This window comes from Leucopleurus acutus (assembly GCF_964270905.1).
Source record: "Leucopleurus acutus genome assembly, chromosome: 10".
NCBI classification, from domain to species: domain Eukaryota; kingdom Metazoa; phylum Chordata; class Mammalia; order Artiodactyla; family Delphinidae; genus Leucopleurus; species Leucopleurus acutus.
Genome location: NC_139153.1, coordinates 62,148,362 through 62,167,608, shown reverse-complemented (window position 1 = coordinate 62,167,608; position 19,247 = coordinate 62,148,362). Strand labels below are relative to the sequence as shown.

At 35.3% G+C, this 19,247-nt stretch overlaps 1 protein-coding gene across 2 annotated transcripts in view; it reads right to left on the bottom strand.

Annotated features, from left to right (window-relative positions):
* COL21A1 (collagen type XXI alpha 1 chain) overlaps positions 1–19,247 on the bottom strand; it is a gene marked incomplete at both ends in the record, with an annotated part of 125,616 nt that overhangs the window by 6,916 nt on the left and 99,453 nt on the right. For both annotated transcript variants that reach the window (XM_082848837.1, XM_082848836.1), the window contains 6 exons: positions 2,550–2,585; positions 4,264–4,335; positions 6,164–6,217; positions 9,082–9,135; positions 10,837–10,890; positions 13,025–13,069. In XM_082848837.1, the coding sequence (XP_082704963.1) occupies positions 2,550–2,585; positions 4,264–4,335; positions 6,164–6,217; positions 9,082–9,135; positions 10,837–10,890; positions 13,025–13,069 (315 nt within the window). The remainder of the gene's footprint in view (positions 1–2,549; positions 2,586–4,263; positions 4,336–6,163; positions 6,218–9,081; positions 9,136–10,836; positions 10,891–13,024; positions 13,070–19,247) is intronic.

Here is a 19,247-nt window from a genome sequence, read left to right as displayed (position 1 = left end):
ATCTTACAGCTAAAATGGATAAAGACAAGGAACGTACTACTGACTTTGGGGAACATGTAAATAATGTTAGACAGTTGAGGATGTTCTGCTGAGTCCGTGTTCACAGCATGAAAATAATTTAAAAATCCAGTGGCTGTGGTCATTTTCTTAATTTCAATGACATTATTCATGTTCAGTGTTGATTATACACATGGAGGGCAAGAAGATCACTTGAAGGACATTTTTAAACTAAAAATATACTGTAAAATACATTTTGAATGAAAATCTTTAAATTAGGACAAATAGAGAAAAACTAAAGATATAAACACATTTGTCCATTCAATTAATATTTTGGGACATCCTCCTTGTATAAGACATTGGGCCAGACCCTGAAACTCTACTATTTCATCCTTATGTTGAACAGGATAATTAGCAGTTTCTAGCAAAACATACACCTAGATACACAATCAATTAAAGATCTAGTGACTAAAATTGTAAATCACTCCTGCATAGAGGTTTTTTCATTTACTACTTACATCAATGAATTCCCAGGGGCCCTATTTGCTGTAGGGACACTGTTGCAGTGTCCCCATGTTGCCTTCAAGTTGCTTACTGTGTGGTGCAAAAGCTAAGCAATTAATCTCTTTAATAAGCAGTTAAATTCTAAATTTCAAAGTGCTAAGATACTAAACCTTAATTAACTGTTCTCAACACATAAACAAACTAATGTGACATGATAAAGGTGTTAGCTAACCTTACAGTAGTAATCATATTGCAATATATAAATTGCACCTTGTACACCTTAAACTTACACAATGGTATATGTTAATTATATCACCTTAAACTTGTACACCTTAAACTCGTACACCTTAAACTTACACCTTGTACACTTTAAACTTATACGTTATTATATATTAACATTGTGCCCTGTATACCTTAAACTTATACAATGTTATATGTTAATTATATCAATAAAAATATATACAACTAAATTCTATTGGAATTCTATTAAAAAAAGAATAATGAAAATACTGTCGATAAGGATGCAGTGTATAATTATATATCTGGAATGGATACTACTGGGACATACAGTGGGGCATCTGATAAAGAGGGTAGGAAAAATGACTCCACCTTGAGTGCAGCCCTCAGGGATGTGTAAGTGGTACCCAACTCGAGAAGACGGGGGTGTGGCAGGGAGAGAAGACACAGGACAGAGGTGTATAATTTCTTCCAGCTAAAGCAGCAGGGCAGGAGCAGATAACAGTGGGTAGACTGGCAAAGAGATAAGACTAAAGAAGATTCAGTCCAACAAGGAGGCACTTTATGGGCTGGATTTTATCTTGAAATGTGTGTGGAGCATCACTGAAGGACTCCTAAGCAGTTGTGTAACTTAGTTACTGATGCTGGTAAAATTGTGGGGGGAAGGGGTGGACTGAACTCAAGGAGACCAGTTAGGATATTACAGTCACCCAGGACCCATGACAAGAAATGGTCAGGACAGTGGGATGGGGGGAAGGGGCTTAGTTCAAGTTTCATTGTCTGAAACAGTGTTCAGACTGTGACCTTAGCAGATTTTGATGCTATTATTACCTAAATTTGAAATTTCCTTTTATGCCACCAGATATTCTGGAGCTTTCAAAGTTCTGCGAAGTTTGCAAAGTGTTTTACGTAGCAAGACTCAGCCACTATAGCTGAACTTTTTTTTTTTTTGGCCACACCGCACAGCATGTGGGGATCTTAGTTCCCGACCAGGGATAAAACCTGTGCTCCCTGCACTGGGAGCACAGATTCTTAACCACTGGACCATCAGGGAAGCCCCTATAGCTGAGCTTTGTAATCTTAAAAACATCATTAAAATACTGTCTGGACACTTGATTTGTAATTGATGATTGGAAAAGTCTTACATTTCTAGAACTTAAAAGACTGAAAGACAAACAGATATAGTTTATTCCTGATCAGTGTGTCACTGATTCAGCCAGCGGTGTCCTACTCACGGGTCAGGGTTCAGTTAATGAAAAAACCATCTGAGGGTCACTCAGATTGAGGTGAAACTGTCCTTATCTCCCAAAGCTGTAGCATAGTTCTCCTCTTTGCCTTTGTTGCTAAGCCACCCAAAACCAAACGTCCTTCTAAATCTCCCTAGATTTCCTCAGCCTGATCTAATTTTCTGGTATAATTCTCCTTCTGTTTATTAGTTTGAATATGTTTTATATACAGTGTTAACAGTTTCTTATCAAATTTATTTATGCCATAAGCCATGTCAAATCATTTGTGGAAACCAACACACCATAAAATATGTAAATAAATATATATTACAAGCATGTGATAAAATCCGTATGTTATTTTGTTGAATCGCTTGGTTCCCAAGTTTCCTACAATAGTGGTGTAGTGACGAATGTTAAAGTTAGATTTGATGTGTTTTGAGAAATTTAGTAAAATGAGAAAGCTGGGATTTAACAGATATTGACGGTAAAACAGGAAGGAGCTGGAAAAGCCATGTAAGAATTAAAAAGAATGAAGCCCTGAGTTTTTTTGCCAAGCCAAAAAAATAAAATAAGCCAGTAACATACCTGAATGCCCTTTTCGCCTTGATTTCCTTTGTCCCCCTACAAAAAGGCCATCTAATATGTATCATAATGTCATATATTCTGTATCCTTTCAAATAAACATGCTTTTCTTCTGCCAAGAAAAATATATGGTCTCATGCAAATTCGACAAGTGCCTTATAAACAAAAGTTGACTCCAACATGATATTTGAGAAGAGAGTAAAAACACATTATGTCAAGATGATGTTCTAAATGAATACTTTCTTGTGCTCTTACATTCAAAAGAAAATTAACTACAATTTCTATTTTATAAGGAAGAAGAAAACTTTTCTATATTGATCACAATCTGAAGTTAAACAAAGAGAGGACTATATTTTGACAAATCTCGTTTTATGAAATCAAACTGAAAAGTCTTCTACTATTAAGCTAATAATGGCCACAAATTTATAGGAAAAAATGAAATAAAACAATGTTGAAAAAGTATTTTAGAAAACATACGCTTCAAAAATTAACTTTTGGGGGGAAATTCATATTCCATAATATTGTTTCCTGGAATTTCTCAGCTAGAAGAGATGTTTGAAACCAACTAGTTCAGTGTCTTTGTTCTTATAATGTACCCACAGGTCAGGAAAGGTAAGCATTTGCCCAAGGTTGAACTTGGACGCTCTTTCCAAATTTCCTTTCTACCATGCTATCCAAACATAAAGAGTAGAGTTTTGTGTTTACAGCGAATAAAATACAGATTTTCTTTTAACTGGCAGGTTTCTGAACAAGGAAATTCTCTAAATCCAAACATATTCACAGTAGTTTACTTAATATTCACTGATGGTCTAACACTTAATTGCTGCTGTGAGGGTCATTCCTGTGTCAGCAAGTACTGCCTGCCGCTCATCAGAGCAAAAGGGATCACACTAGGTACAGTAATCTAGGAGTTGAGCAGATAATACATGAGGGATAGAAAAAATGAAATGGTAGAAAAACTGAAAGAGCAAGGAATACAAAGATGGAGACATAACAGTTTGTATCCTTTGCAGAAAAAAAGCCAACACATCCACTCTTAACCTGAACTGTATATATCTGCAGGGGCATGGACTTCTCTGACAGGTGGGCAGTCAGTTCTTGCTCAAAGACTTCAAGCCAACAATAATATTTGTATAGATACAGCTCAGAGTTCTTTACTTAACAGGAGAGAGAACCCAACTTGATGCTGTTTTATCTCACCAAAACATTTTATATGAATATACATGTTTTGTATTTTAAACTCCTTAAATTAATTTTAAGTGAACTATTATGTAATATAATTGTTTCACAGATAGGAATGCCATGGTCAAGCATTCTGGCTGTAATTTTTATTGTTTCAGACTTTTGCCCCAGTTTTGGTAAGAGTGATATTCACATTTTGGTAAGAGTGCCTCACATGGAATACTTTCCCTAAAAAGTTCTTGCCACATCTGGATTGACCACAGAACAATCTGAATTTACAAGATATTATTTAATTGTACATTTATATTTTTTGATCTGTCTCTTCGAAGATCCTCATCTAGGAGACAGTACCTATGCGGAGACATGAAAGGTGCCACAGCTCTTAGCATGAGGTTGAACACATTATATGTACACCAAATACATAGGTCAGCTCATCACTGAATACATAATTGGCCCTTCTACACTATGTGCACAAAAAGAAAACTTACATGGTAATAGCTGATTAACATTGAATTATATGTCCTAAATATCATACCTTTTTCCCTTGAATTCCAGGTAAACCCAGGTATCCTGGTTCTCCTGGCAGACCCACTGCTCCTGGTTCTCCCTAAGTAACACAGAATTCACATGAAGATCACAGGATTACTGCTTGTGAAAAATCCCACTGTTTTTATCTCTATATACATCTCAAATTTAAAACTGATAGTTAAAAATTTTGTTAGAGTTATTACTATAGAAATAGTAAAGAATAGTAAAGTTCACTGAAGTCTCAATAAAACTTCTTATATTTTTTCCTATCTTTGCTAGTTAAGAAATCCTGAGATCATATCATATTTTAAAATTTTATAAACATTTGGTATTTTTATTATATTTATAATGTCAACAATAAATAATAAAGCAGTGAAAATAATAAACAGAGGTATCTCTCTTTGTATTTACTAATACTTTCCCATCCTCTTGAAATTGCTTTTTCTCATAATCCTCCTTTAAAAAGACTTATTTTATGTTACAAAACTGGTAAGTAAATAGAAGTAATAAAATTATTGAAAATCTCATTACCCACTATTTTTATTTGGTTATATACTTTTCCCTCTACCTCTCACAAACACATACACAACTTAGATACTAAAACGTGCTGTGTATGCATAACTTAAGTAAACATAATCATTTACTTCAAAATATATTAATATTTTGAGTTCTTTATATGCCATTATGTTTTTTTAAATTTTAACTTACAGAATAGTATTCAACTATATTGATTTACCATATTTAATAAAATTTCTATTGTTAAACATTCACTTTCACAGTTTTTATTTTTATAAACAATATTGGGGTGAACACCCTTGTAGTTAGATATGCAAATTTATGAGTTTTACTTTATATATATGGAATATTATTTTTTCTTAGACATAAATTCTTGAGCTGTTTTCAGAACAAGGAATAGTCCATAAGTTATCTTTTTTTTTTTTTGCGGTATGTGGGCCTCTCACTGTTGTGGCCTCTCCCGTTGCGGAGCACAGGCTCCGGACGCGCAGGCTCAGTGGCCATGGCTCACGGGCCCAGCCGCTCCGCGGCATGTGGGATCTTCCCGGACTGGGACACGAATCCGTGTCCCCTGCATTGGCAGGCGGACTCTCAACCACTGCGCCACCAGGGAAGCCCCATAAGTTATCTTAACTCAATTTTTCTACTCCCTATCATGTCATAGGGATTATTTCCTTTTTTAAAAGAGACTTACAATGTGAAAGTATATAATGATGATGTATCAACAATATTTAGGTTAAAATTGTAAGAGATAGGACATGCTCCTGAATATGCTTCATGTTTTGGTTTTGCTTTATTTGCTTTACCATTAGTCCCAAACTCTGTCATATTAAATAAAAACAACTCTCTTCTGTGGAAACTAAGTTCTGTTCTCTTTGCTCACTGTGAGCTGTTGAATATTACTCTAGATTTTTAAAGGCTAGAAGAGAATTGAACATCTGATTGAAATAAACATCAACTATTTGGTTTGGAGGAAACTGGTAAAGGCAACTGTGACTCCCAGACTGAAAATAAAGTCCCATCAATCAGCAAACAAAGAAACGGCACCACCAGGGGAGACACACACTCATTCAGCCACATAAGAGCGTGATATTCTCTGAACCAGAGAAGATGTTCATATTAGCATCCAAATTTTACTAATTCTAGAAAAACCAAACTAAAGCATATTTCATGCCTTTATTACCTAAACTATGATAAAATATCCAAAAAACAGAAATGAAATTGGCCCACATTCACCACTGGCTTTCAGGTACCTTAATTTTATGTTAAAAGGTAATCCTTCATTTCATCTATCTTTTCTTAAGGGATACAAATGTTAATCTCATCAAATAATGAGAGGAACTCATACTTCTTTGAAAACATTTCCAAATGCTTCGAAACAAATTAATTACCTTGAGCCCAGAAGCCCCAGGCAGCCCTTGAAGTCCAGGTTCACCTTTATTTCCCTGTCAATGCATCAAAGCCATTTGAAATTTTTTGAATTTAGTCATTACCATATATCTGATACAGACACTTAAGGGAATACATTTTAAACAACTTTTGCATTTTCAACTTTCCAATTATTTGAAATATAGAATCTATATGTGAAGCCTACTTATTAAGAAAAACTCTTTTAAGCAGGGAAGTGAGTCCGCATATTTATAAAGCTTTCTACCAGCCTGTTTGATGCTGGCAGCTCGAAGTAAAAAGAGAGACTCCAATCTTTAGGGACTGGCACTAATTAGCTAGGTCTTTGTGCTGCACAAGCCAGACCCATGTATCTTAATAGCATCTTCTAGGCTGGAAATCTTCATCTTTCTCTGTTTTGCTTTCTCTGTATGACTCATTTTCAGTATGCAACTGAAAAAAGAAAATTAGCCTCAAATGCACTTTTGAGTGGCTTTTGGAAGAAGCATGAATCAGAAAACTTTTAGTTTGCGTTCTTTTTCAGGATTCCAGTGCAGTCCTTGCTAACAGACATTTGGAAAGCAAGACCAAGTTGTCAGAGCAAAGAATGTAAGATAGGAAAAGAGGATTGGTTATAAAAGACAACCTGCCTCCTGGATCATCAGGAGAGATTGTCAGTGGTGGTTCTGGCTTTCAAATATACTTGGACACCTGAAATCACAACCCAATCAATGTCTGGCAAAAACCTATAATTAAAGAGGTTGGTGTGATACCTAGAAGTGGGGGGCGATGATCACCCAGAGCCAGGTCAGGCTCACTGATCAGTAAAGGGAACAACTTTCATTCTCAGCTCACGTTTAGAACCACGTGAGCATACTATTTGGACTTAATTAAAGCAGTTAGCACATAAAAGCATGATTATACCATAGAACAATGGTTCCTTAAATTTTCTAATTTTACAAATGATTAAGCTGAAACTCAGAGGTGACAGGACTTGCCAAAAGCTACATGACCTGATTATGTTAATATACCCTGATGTCATTTAGATAATATTTTATAAAACTGGAATATGATAGGGTAAAACAGACTTATAAATGGTTCAACGGCTATTTTACAAAGAGGTATTATAATCTAAATTGGAAGTTTTCTAAAGATCTACCACAGAATTTCAGCCTCATCCCTGCCTTGCTTAACACAGCTTTTTTTGTCTTACTCTTGAACTTATATCAGTTGTTACTGAAGGCATAGTTCACAAATATATTAGTTGACAAAACCAGAGGGATAAGGTAACAGAGAGGCAAGTAAACTATGGCCTGTGGGCTAAGTCAGCCCAATGCCTCCTTTTGTAAATAAACTTGTACGAAACACAGGCACATCCACACCGTGGTGGCTGCTTTTACATTTCAATAGCAGAGCTGAGTGGCTGCAACAGAAATTATATGGCCCTCAAAGACTAAAACATGTCCTATCTGGCCCTTGGCAGAAAAACTTTCTAAGACCTGAGGTAATATACTGCATGAAAACAAGTTGAAATGTTTCACTGAAAAGATTACATTTAAGAGGTATAATTTTAACATCTTGAATCTATTTTTAACAAAATAATCGTAGAAGGACAAGATGAGGGAAATCAAACTTTATAGTAATTTATGTAAAAACAAACTGTGATGTTAGAATCAGCCACTTGACTCCCCAGCCACAACAGCAGACCTACCCAAGTGGTGGATGCCACAAATACATTGTTCTAACGTCTTTTATGGAAAATCTAGCAGGTTTAGTTGACCTCCAGCTCAGTGTGAGCCAACGATGCTAAGTGGCTAATTAAAAATGCTGACAAAATCTTAGGCTGCGTTCTTAAGAATTAGAGGATCCAGAACATCATGGGAGAGTCCATTGTACCCAGTTATTTAAGGAATATACAACTACTCTATTTTTTCTTACAACATGACCTTGCAACATGATGGAGAACCTCCACTTGGCAAGTGCACACTTACTACTGCTAGGACTCACAGTGTTCCAAGCACCCACAGGGTCCACCTCTGGTGAGACAGCAGCTACTTTTCCCTAATCACTGGGCTCCCAATGACATTTTATCCTATCTCTTTCTAGGTACTTTAGAATTAAAAGTAGAGTAGATTAGGCCATGTAGTCATTTTGTATGCCAGGATCTATTTCCCTGGTCTAGTTAAAGGTTGAATGCTTCCAAAACAGCAATTCCGTCACTTCCTTTCAGAAGGCTATCCTAGAATCTATTTATTAAGTAGTCAAGAATAGTTTCTTGCGTTGAGCCAGAAGGTACCCAGTCTGATCCTCTAATAAAAAGAAATTCTCTTACACATGACTCTGTACACCTAGAAAACGGTCGAATCATGGTACTCAGAGTGCCAGTTCTAGCTTAAGAATAACCTCACCTGACACCTAAATGTATTGTCAAGCATGCCTTACTTTTTAAATGTGAAAGTTAAGATAATGTGCCAGCTTATCCACAGTCCCAAGGGAGGATAAAACTCACTACAAGGCATTTTACAAATAAAAATTCCACATACATTCCACTAAATGAAAAACCAAGAAGAGGACTTGGAAGTTGGTAAAGTTACCCTCAGTGGTCACTACAGATACTCTAGATGGTGGGCTGGGTACAGAGCCCCATAGAGCTCTGGGTATTCCTCAGTCCCTTGAGCTGCCAGTAAGGGAAGAGGGCTGAGTCATGCAGGATCTTGGATCTTTTCCAGCTTAAACCAGGCCTGCTTTACGTTAGCGTGTTTTATATGCTTAGTTTTTGCCTAAGACTTCATTCCTACAAGTGCTTGTTCATAGACTTCAAACCACATTCAAAATAAAATCAATGTAGTTAAAACTTTGACTGAAGTACCTAAATGGTCATTTTGCACAAAGCCCTCAATCTTGTTAAGTTAATTTTCTTTACCTTAGATCCTGGGGCTCCAGGCTGACCTGGTGAGCCGTCGCTTCCCATCAAACCCTACATTTTAAATGGAAATTGCAAGAGCAATTTAGAGAATAATATTTTTAAAATATTCAATCAGTTTTCAAGTTATACATTACCATCATAATCAATCCACTAAAATATAATGCAAGATATGGGAAACATCCCTACACACATCCAAATAAAGGATAATAAAGAATCAAACTATGCAAGATAACATGAAGGCTGGCAAAGCCCTTGTAATTTGGTTGCTTAAATCACCTACAAATAGCAAAAATGACTGGAGAGCTAGTAAGAGACAAATGTAAAGAAAAGTTTCTTTTTTCTACACTCTACTTTCTTCCTTTCTCATGATGGCCAAGAATTAGATTACTTCATAGATGTTATTTTGGTCAATTTTACTTACGTTTTCTATTTTCTTGAATAATGATTTTAAAGAATTAAAATCTAATTAGATTAGATTACTTCATAGATGTTATTTTGGTCAATTTTACTTACGTTTTCTATTTTCTTGAATAATGATTTTAAAGAATTAAAATCTAATAATTTCTCTGAATGTAAGAATGTCTATTCAAGTTACAAATGGCCATATTTTTAGTAACCATATAATTCAAAATAAGACACTGATAACTATTCTAGCAACAAGGAACTAATTTAATTTAGATTCCATTTAAATACTATTACATATATAAAAAACATTTGCTTTCTCTTAATCACAGCAAAGGAAATGTGATGAGCAAAAACATATTCAATTAGTATTATCAGAAAACAGAATCTCAGTATAGTCACATTGAAAACAGCATGTCATCACTACAATGGTTTGCTATCAATTCAGGATTTATTACAACTATAAAATGTAAAATATACTAGTCATAACATAGTGTTTGAAATATTAGAAATATTAAATATAGATATTCTTGAAGTTCAATGAAGTTCTAGTTAATACCTTCACTTTCTGGAGGCTAACTTAAATACTGGTAAATAATCAAGTTTCATTTAATATTTCAATGAAAAAATAATTTGGTCTTGATGATGGAGGTAGAGGAAGAATATTCCATTCAAATCTTTCACCAAGATCTTATCAAATCTTTTCACTGGCTAAAATATCTGCTTTTTTAACTTACATAATTAAATGAAAGATCATAAACTGTCCATTTTTTTAACTTAAAAAAGCTATTACAGGCAATTTGATTCATAGATTAAAATACACATTGCTTCTAACAATTTACTTTTAGAAATTTTTTATGGAGTCCTATACACCATAGGATTCTCATAATTTCTAATATCATACTCATATGTCCCTTTACTCCCCAAACTTCCAAAATTACTTGTTCACTAATTTAGGATCTTCCTATACTACCTGTTCTGAATATATTCTCCCTCATTACTGTAATAAATTTGTAAATTTTCTAAAAAATAACAAAGAATATTTATTGAGTTTTAGATCTTCTCATGGTACTCAGTATTTTTTTTAGCTAGAATATTTGTTTTCTGGTTTATCTACAGTAAGCGTTCTTAATCCTTACTTGGGTAGCCAACTTTTTGAGAATCTGAAGAAATCTAGACTCCTCTAGAAAAATGAACATAATCTTTTTCATACAAATGCATGGAATTTGTGGATCCCAAAATTCTCATTGCTGAATCCTCCCACCAGTTTTGTGAATTTCAGAATAAGAACTTCTGGTACATAATGACAATATTTCAAACACCCCAGTAATAATAATGACATTAACATACAGGTATCCCCGGAGCTCCTTTTTTTCCTAGTGGTCCTGGAGGCCCAATTTCTCCCTAAAAATCAAATACAGATCAAGTTTAAAATTGTAGAGTATCAATTCATCTTTAGAAATTTCCTATGAAAGCATTATGAAATGAAAACTCAATATCAATCAGCCCAATGTGTCTGCCTTTCCTTCCTATATTGTAAGACGAAGCAATGCAAGGTAAAAAATCAGGAATCTAACATCTTAAAGACGTAGGCCTAGGGTCTGTGGAATTATTAAGGAAAATATTTCATTAGGAAATCAGGAGCGGCACTCTTATTCTTTCAAAGGAAGACCTAGCAGTTCACACACTGTTGGTGAGGTGAGACAACAGAGGGAAAAAAATCAAGTGAAAAAATTTCTTATTTACCATAATTTAAGAGCTATGATAGTAAGTACAGATTAAGAAAAATTAGGACACAGTTTTTAATAGCATTCAGACTTCAGATTTTGGGATTGTGGCTGACCTGATGCTCCAAGGGATTTTCTGATTCCAGAACAACAACCCTGGAAAGAATATCCTCTTTGAGAAGCAGGAGAAGTCTTCAAAGATCCCTCACTTTAATAAAATATACTCTCGGTTATGATTGTGATTATGAGGATTTGGAAGTGTGCAGAAACCTCACTAGAAGTTGAGCAGCAGGAAACAAGAGGGCTGAAGGTGTCTGAGGGGACATGCTCAGCTTTTAAGAAACTGAACACTGGGCCAGCTATGGGGAGAGGGCAGGAACCTTTAGTACCTACAATGGCTCAGGACCCTCAAAGGGCACTGAAATGGTACCCGCGGTTACCAGCAGGAGGCTCTCCATGACCCAGTTAGGCTGACAGGACGCCCACTAACTAGGATGAAGCAATGAGCTCAGCATCAACAATTAAGACAGGAGAGGCAGAAAACCACAAGACTGAGAATCAAGAGGAATAACAATGAACTGCAGCTGTCAGAATGACTAGAAAGAGAATTTATAACTACATGTGAAATCTTTACAAATGAAAGAATGGAATCATGAAAAACTACTAGGACTGAAGATAGAACAAGAGACTAGACTATCAAGAATAAAAAGATGTTATAGCACAGGGATGTATATATATATATATATACACATATATATATATATATAAATGAATCATTTTGCTGTCCCTTGAAACTAACACAATGGTGTAAATCAACTATACTTCCATAAAAAAAAGAATAAAAAGATGTTATTAAAATTTGAAATTCTAGAAATGAAAAATATGATTGTTTAGATTTTTAAAAAAATCAATTGATGGCTTAAACAGCAGATTAGACACAGTAAAGGGAGAATAAATAGACTGGAAAGTATATCCAAAAAATTTAACCAGAATTTAAGAATCTAGGATATGGAAGTAAGCAATTTAGAGATGTAGAGGACAAAATTAAAAGGAATAAAATATGTCTAACTAGAATTCCAGAAAGAGGGAAGAGCAGAAGATGAAGAGAATTAGCATGGAGATTAACCGCTCATGTCTTCCAGAGATAATGGAAATAATTCTACAGAGCCAAGAAGCAAACTAAATTCCCACCCGGATGAATAAAGAGAATTCCATATCTAGATACATCACAGTGAGTTTTAAGAATACTAAAAACAAATAAAATATCTTAAAAGAATCCCCAAAGAAGGGACAGGTCACTTACAAAAGAATGATGATTAGAACAAGAGCAGATTTTTCATAGTGAACCATGGAAGCCAGGAGATGACAGTAGAAAAATTTCAGTGTATTAAGAGGAAATAATCATCAATCTTGAATTGTATACTCTACAAAATCCTCTCTCAAAAACATACTGGTAATTGAATAAACACTGAAAGTTTATAACCAAAGTATTTGTACTAAAAGAATTTCTAAAAATACAGTTTAGTAAGTAGTACAATTTTCCCAAAAGTATGGTCTAAGAGCACAAGATAGAAAGTAACTAAGTAAAATAGAAAGCATGTATGTAAATCCAAATTCATATCTGTATAAAACAACAACAAAAACTAATTGTAAGGTCAAAATAATAGCTTCTGAAATTATATCATGTTTGAACCATCAACTGTTGCCATGAATGTGGTAAAAAATGTATTCTATGTGAAAAGACATCACCACTTTGCCCTTTTCATAATCAGATTCCGGGCCCAAATCTTTCAACTTTCATTAGCACTTACTTTTTGTCCCATTAATCCTTGGTTTCCAGGAAATCCTGGGATTCCCTAAAAAGAAATAAAGTAGATTTTTAATTTAAAAAATTTAGACTGTATCATTAAAGAAGAATAGGCCATAATTGGAGTTTTAACTTGTAAATAATGCAAATCATCAAACATATCTCTTGACTACATGAAACCACTACTTATATTAATCAAATTTTGGAAAAGAAAAATTTATGAGATTTATTATTATACATCTGATATTTGAAGTTTTAAATACTGGCTTAAAAAAAAGAAGCTATGAAGATATTAATCTTGGCTCTTCTTTCAGACCAACATAAGTGATAAAATAAGAAGGATATTTCATTTGAACCCTTTCTTATGTTACTTATAATGATTAATGCAAAAAGACTGTCAAATCATAGGAGTTCAGATTCAGTACAACAGTTCCAAAGGCCCTCATAGTCTCACCACCATAACTGAAAACTAATGAAACTAAATAATTTCCTCCAGATTGAGGCTTGAAACACCCAGGAACCTAACTCCTTGTATAAGATATGGCAATCTTTCTCCTAATGATTCCCTTGCTGATAAAATTGTGGAGCATATGCAGACCAGTTTGTAGAGAGACAGAAAGAAAGAAATAGAGAACTCTTTCACATGGCTGAGCCCAAATGTATGAGTTCTCTAGCAAGATTCAGAGAAAATTAATGCTAATTGTCTGAATTTGAGAATAACATGAGCACATTTAATAATGGGAAAGCAGTTCTATTGTCATTCACTGCATTTTCCAAAATGATCATTTATCACCCCAAACAGAGATGGTACTAATTAATTTTTATTTCGTATTCATTTTTCTTAGCTCCTTTCTTGATGATACTTCAATTGAAATAATGAATAACATTTGTTTATGTATATATATATGTATTGACTTTGGCAGAAAAGGAAATTCAAATGACAGGGAAATTGGGCACCATCAGTATTTCTTTGAAAGCTCTCTGCATCTTCAGGACTTTCAAAGAACAGCAGTGGTACTCAGTAAATCAGGGCAACTACATCAAGTATCTTCAACAACAGGGAAAGTCTGCCATTGTTTTGATTTTCAAATCTTGACTATTAATACAATACTGGTCCATGTGGTAGCCACAATTACGGTGCAAGATATGGCACACAGTTCTAGTTTTAAGATCCAAACTTAAATGATAAATTGGAATTCAGTTTGATCCTATTTGGCTCAATTAGTTCTCCATGGCACTACCTCCTTTGCAGAGAAAAGTTGTATGAGAGCAAAGCCCATCAACAAGGGACTAGCATTCTGGTTGCTTTATAAACATACTAACTAGAGAATAACATAAAATGATATAAAAATTTAAAGTTACATTATAAAACATGAGCACAGAATACCCTATCAGCACTCTAAACATAAAGCGAGAGTAAATAATTGAGTTACGAGTATAAAGAGAACAGAGTGAAACGAATTGTATCCTTTCTAAGGCAAAAAATGCATACTGTCAACACAATCAAAGTCAATATTGTTCAAAATAAAGGCTTCCATTTCAATAGACCATGATTTGGCATGAAACCACCCAGAACCAGCTCCCATTCAAATACACACTCATACCAACTCACCATAATGATTAAGTTCTGAATTTAAATAAAATTCAAATAAAATCTGTCTGTAGAATCTTATCAGACACAAGGTGGCCATACATGGTTCTGCAGCTGTGTCAATGCCGTGTTGCTTGGCTCCAAAAATCTCTAAAGTGATCCTGCAATTGCCCCGATACTTCTCAGACCTGAGAAGCTGAATTTCATGCTGCACAGAACTCTTTGTTACTTAAGTTTTCAACCCTATTCAAGTTTCTATGCTCTTACACGATCTATATTAGTAGGAATTAGTTACTCCTGTTTTTGCAGCCAATCCCACTGTCAGCAAGGCTATATTCTCACTCTGGGGAAAAATAAAATTATGCCCAAGCAGTGCCCTGGCCTCACTTCCCAGGAGATCTTGAGAGCACCCCCCCACCCAGGTCACTTCCTGAATTTGATTTAACACCTTTTATCTGAATAATTCTAATTCTGAGTATGGTCTTCATTAGGACATAGCCACAAATCTTACATTATTTCAACATATCCGATATTGAGAGTATTTGGGGGGATCTCAGATTAGGAGAAAAATAGATTCCTTTTCCTACTGCCTGTGTTCATAAGTTAATAAAATATGAATAGATGTCATAGATATGAAAAAAAGTCATAATGTCTTCTAGGTCCAACTATACCAAGAACTACTAAATATTTTATAAATACCAAGCAAAAAATATATAAAACTATATAATATTAAAAAACAAAATGTAAAACTGATTTATAAAAGCAATTCTTGGCAAAACTAATATAATGCCATGAGCATGCATGGAATAAAAAACTGTTGAGAGAGAGGTTCACCAGAAGAACTGAAATCACTCAGAGCTATATTAGTTAATAAAATTCTCCTAGAAAATATTTTCCTGGGTTCCCAATACATTCATTGAAATTGACTAAACTTTGCCAATTTTACATTAGTAGAAATATTATTCAAAACCATTTGAAAGTTACCAGTTTGTTGATCCAAAAGTATTTAGCAACAGTTACTTCATAGGGTAAATGTTTTTCCAAGCAAACTATTTTATATTTCATTTTCAGCCTGTGTGGTTTTGAGTTCAGGCAACTGTGAACATGTGTAAGTAAAGACAGAAGCAAGAATTTCATCTGGTGAGAATAAAGGGGCATATTTCCTCCATTTCTGTGATTTCAGTTTGGATTTCAGGAAGAGCAGAAAGTCAAATGGAAAATCCTGTGTAATGTTGTGGTGAAAGAATGCGGCATGAAAAAATGTTCTAGAAGCTTCTCTGTAACCATTAAACCATTGTTGTATAAAAAAAAGTCATTAAAAACAGAAATGCATAATTTAGAATAAAGGGTTTGGCCCCTATTTCCTAGAGACCACTTTATAATGAAGGAAATGTGTCTATGATGCATTACTTAGAAAAGACAGGATATCACTCTATACTTTTCCACATGCAATAGAATACTTTACTCCTGAAATTAGAGCATCATGGATCAAATCTGCTGTTAAGTAATGCAATAATTTCAATGTGCTTAAAACAAATCTAATCAACTAATGGTATTTTTAAATCAAAAATTTCAACCTTTCTACACACTTGTAGAGATATTTAATATCATACAGTTGTCAAAATATTAGAAGCATATTATGTTTTCTTCTATTATATCAAGAAGTGATTTGTTCATTATTAAAGATGCAATGAATACAAAACACATATGTTGAAAGTATCATTCTTATTAGCTACAAAGATTACACTCATTATTAATAAGGAGCATAGAAGAGGCAGTTAAAAGTTTAGATGCTGGAGTCAGCTAGCCAATTATCTCGTGCTGATTGACTCCAGGCCAGTTATTTAAATTGGAATCTCAGTGTCCCCATCTTATACGTGGGGAAAAAATAATAGAACTTAGCTCTAGGGTTGTTACATTATATGAATTAGCTCTCACAAGCACTTAGCTCAGTGCTGGAACTAAAATGAACAAATTTTCATGACTTTTCACAGCTCCTCCCTGACCTTTGAAAGTTACAAAATAGATGAAGTCAATTCTTTTCCGTGTCTCAAAATTTGTCCTCCTCCATTTTGAGGATATCTTTTTTTTTTTTAACATGTCTTTCCACCTTGCCTTTTTCTACCTCATTCCCCAAAGTTTACACTGTATTCAAGATGACTTTGGCAATCTAAGGCTTCCCACTGGGAGGCACCAACAGGTTTTCATTGCCCCTCATTCATTATCCTTGCCTCTTCATGTTTGGCTGACTTTGATTATAGAAAAATACTACTGTGGGGTTCCAGGATCAAGATGCAAAATTAGAAAGATCCTGAGCTCACCTCCTCTCATGGACACAACAAAACCACAACTACATATGGAACAACCATCTCTGAGAACAACCTGAAGACTAGCTGGACAGACCTTCTACAGCTAAGAACAAAAAGAAAAGTCCACACATCGAGAGGCAGAGAAGCAGTCTAGTTAGAACCCACATCTGCATTGTGAAGACCCACAAGCAGGAGGGGTATCAGAGCTGGAGAGGTGCCCCTGGCGAGTGAGGGGTGTGAGTCCCATGTCAGGCTTCCCATCCTGAGGCCCTGCACTGGGAAGATGAACCCCATAATGTCTGGCTTGGAAAACCAGTGGGGTTACACTCACTCCAAATCCCAGCACAGACACAGCAGCTTAAAAAGTATCTGGGTCATAGGAGAAGGAGATTCACTGACTAATTTTATGGCAGGTGCTGGAAGGACAGGGATCTGGTCGAACTTCCTCTGGGGACAGAAGCACTGACAGACATCATTCTTTTTTACTCTCCTTCTACCTAGCTGGCCTGGGGGGGCGGGTGGGCACCACTTCTGTCATTCGCCATCAACCTAGCTAACACCATGCGTCCCAGCCCAGCATTCCCCAGAGAACCTGCCCAGACTAGCTCCTTTAAAGCAGCTCCCACCCCGTCATACCCAGCAGACTGCCCAAGCTCTCCTCCAAAGCAGCTCCTACTCCAGGGGGCCAGCCATGCACACCAGGGTGCCTGTAGCAATCACAGCCCAATCACAACAAGAGGGCACATGTGACCCACACAGGGGATACTCCAGGAGCACCTGGCTCTGGTGAACAGAGGGGACTGCACCGCTGGGTCCCATGGGACATCTTGTACATAAGACCACTCTTTCAAGACCAGGAGATGTAGCTGTTATACCTAATACATAGAAACAGACATCGAGATTTAGGCAAAATGAAGAGATGAAGGAATACCTTCCATGTGAAAGAAGAAGACATAACCTCAGAAAAAGAACTAAATGAAATGGAGATAAGCAATTTACCAGATAAAGTGTTCAAAGTAACAGTCTTAAAGCTGCTCATTGAACTCTGGAGAAGAATGGTTGAACTCAGTGACACCTTCAATAAAGAGACAGAAAAAATAAAAAAGAACCAATCAGAACAGAATAATACAATAACTGAAGTGAAAAATATACTAGAGGGAATCAACAGCAGATTAGAGGATGCAGAAGAATCAGTGATCTGGAAGACTAGGCAGTGGAAATCACCCAATAGGAACAGCAAAACACACACACACACACACACACACAAATGAGGATAGTTTAAGGGATCTCTGGGACAACATCAAGCATACTAGCATTTGCATTATAGGGGTTCCAGAAGGAGAAGAGAGAGAGAAATGGATAGAGAATATATTCAAAAAAATAATGGCTGAAAATTTCCCTAATCTGTCAAAGGAAAGACACCAAGTCCAGGAAGCACAGAGAGTCACAAATAAGATGAATCCAAAGACACATTATAATTAAGATATCAAAAATTAAACAGAGCATCTTAAAAGCAGCAAGAGAAAAGCAAATAGTTACACACAAGGGGATCTCCATAATACTATCAGCTTTTACAACAGAAACTTTACAGGTCAGAAAGGACTGGCACAATATATTCAAAGTACTGAAAGGAAAAAATCTTACTACCAAGAATACTCTACTCTGCCAGGTTATCATTCAGAAATGAAGGCGAGATAAAGAGTTTCCAGATAAGTGAAAGCTAACAGAGTTCATCACCACTAAATCAACCTTACAAGAAATGCTAAAGGGACTTCTTTAAATAGAAAAAAAAAGGTCATCACTAGAAACAGGAAAATTATGAAAGAAAAACAATTTAACTGTTAAAGGCAAACATAGTAAAGGTAGTAGATCAACGACTATAAAGCTAGTATGAATTTTAAAGACAAAAGCAGTGAAATCATAATATCTAAAATAGTTAAGTGATACACAAAATAAAAAGATGTAAAATATGACATCAAAAACATAAAACATGGTTGGGGGAGTAAAAATGTAGTGCTTTTTGAATGTGCTCCAACTTGAGCAACCATCAACTTAAAATAGACTGCTATATACATACGTTGTTATATATGAACTTCATGGTAAATACAAACCAAAAACCTGTAAGAGATACACAGAAAATAAAAAGAAATGCAAACATAACACTAAAGAAAGCCATCAAATCCAAAGGGAAGAGACAAGAGAGGAAGAAACAGAGAAGAACTATAAAAACAACCAGAAAACAATTAACCAAATGGCAATAAGTACACCTATCAATAATTACTTTAAATGTAAATGAACAAAGGGGCTTCCCTGGTGGCGCAGTGGTT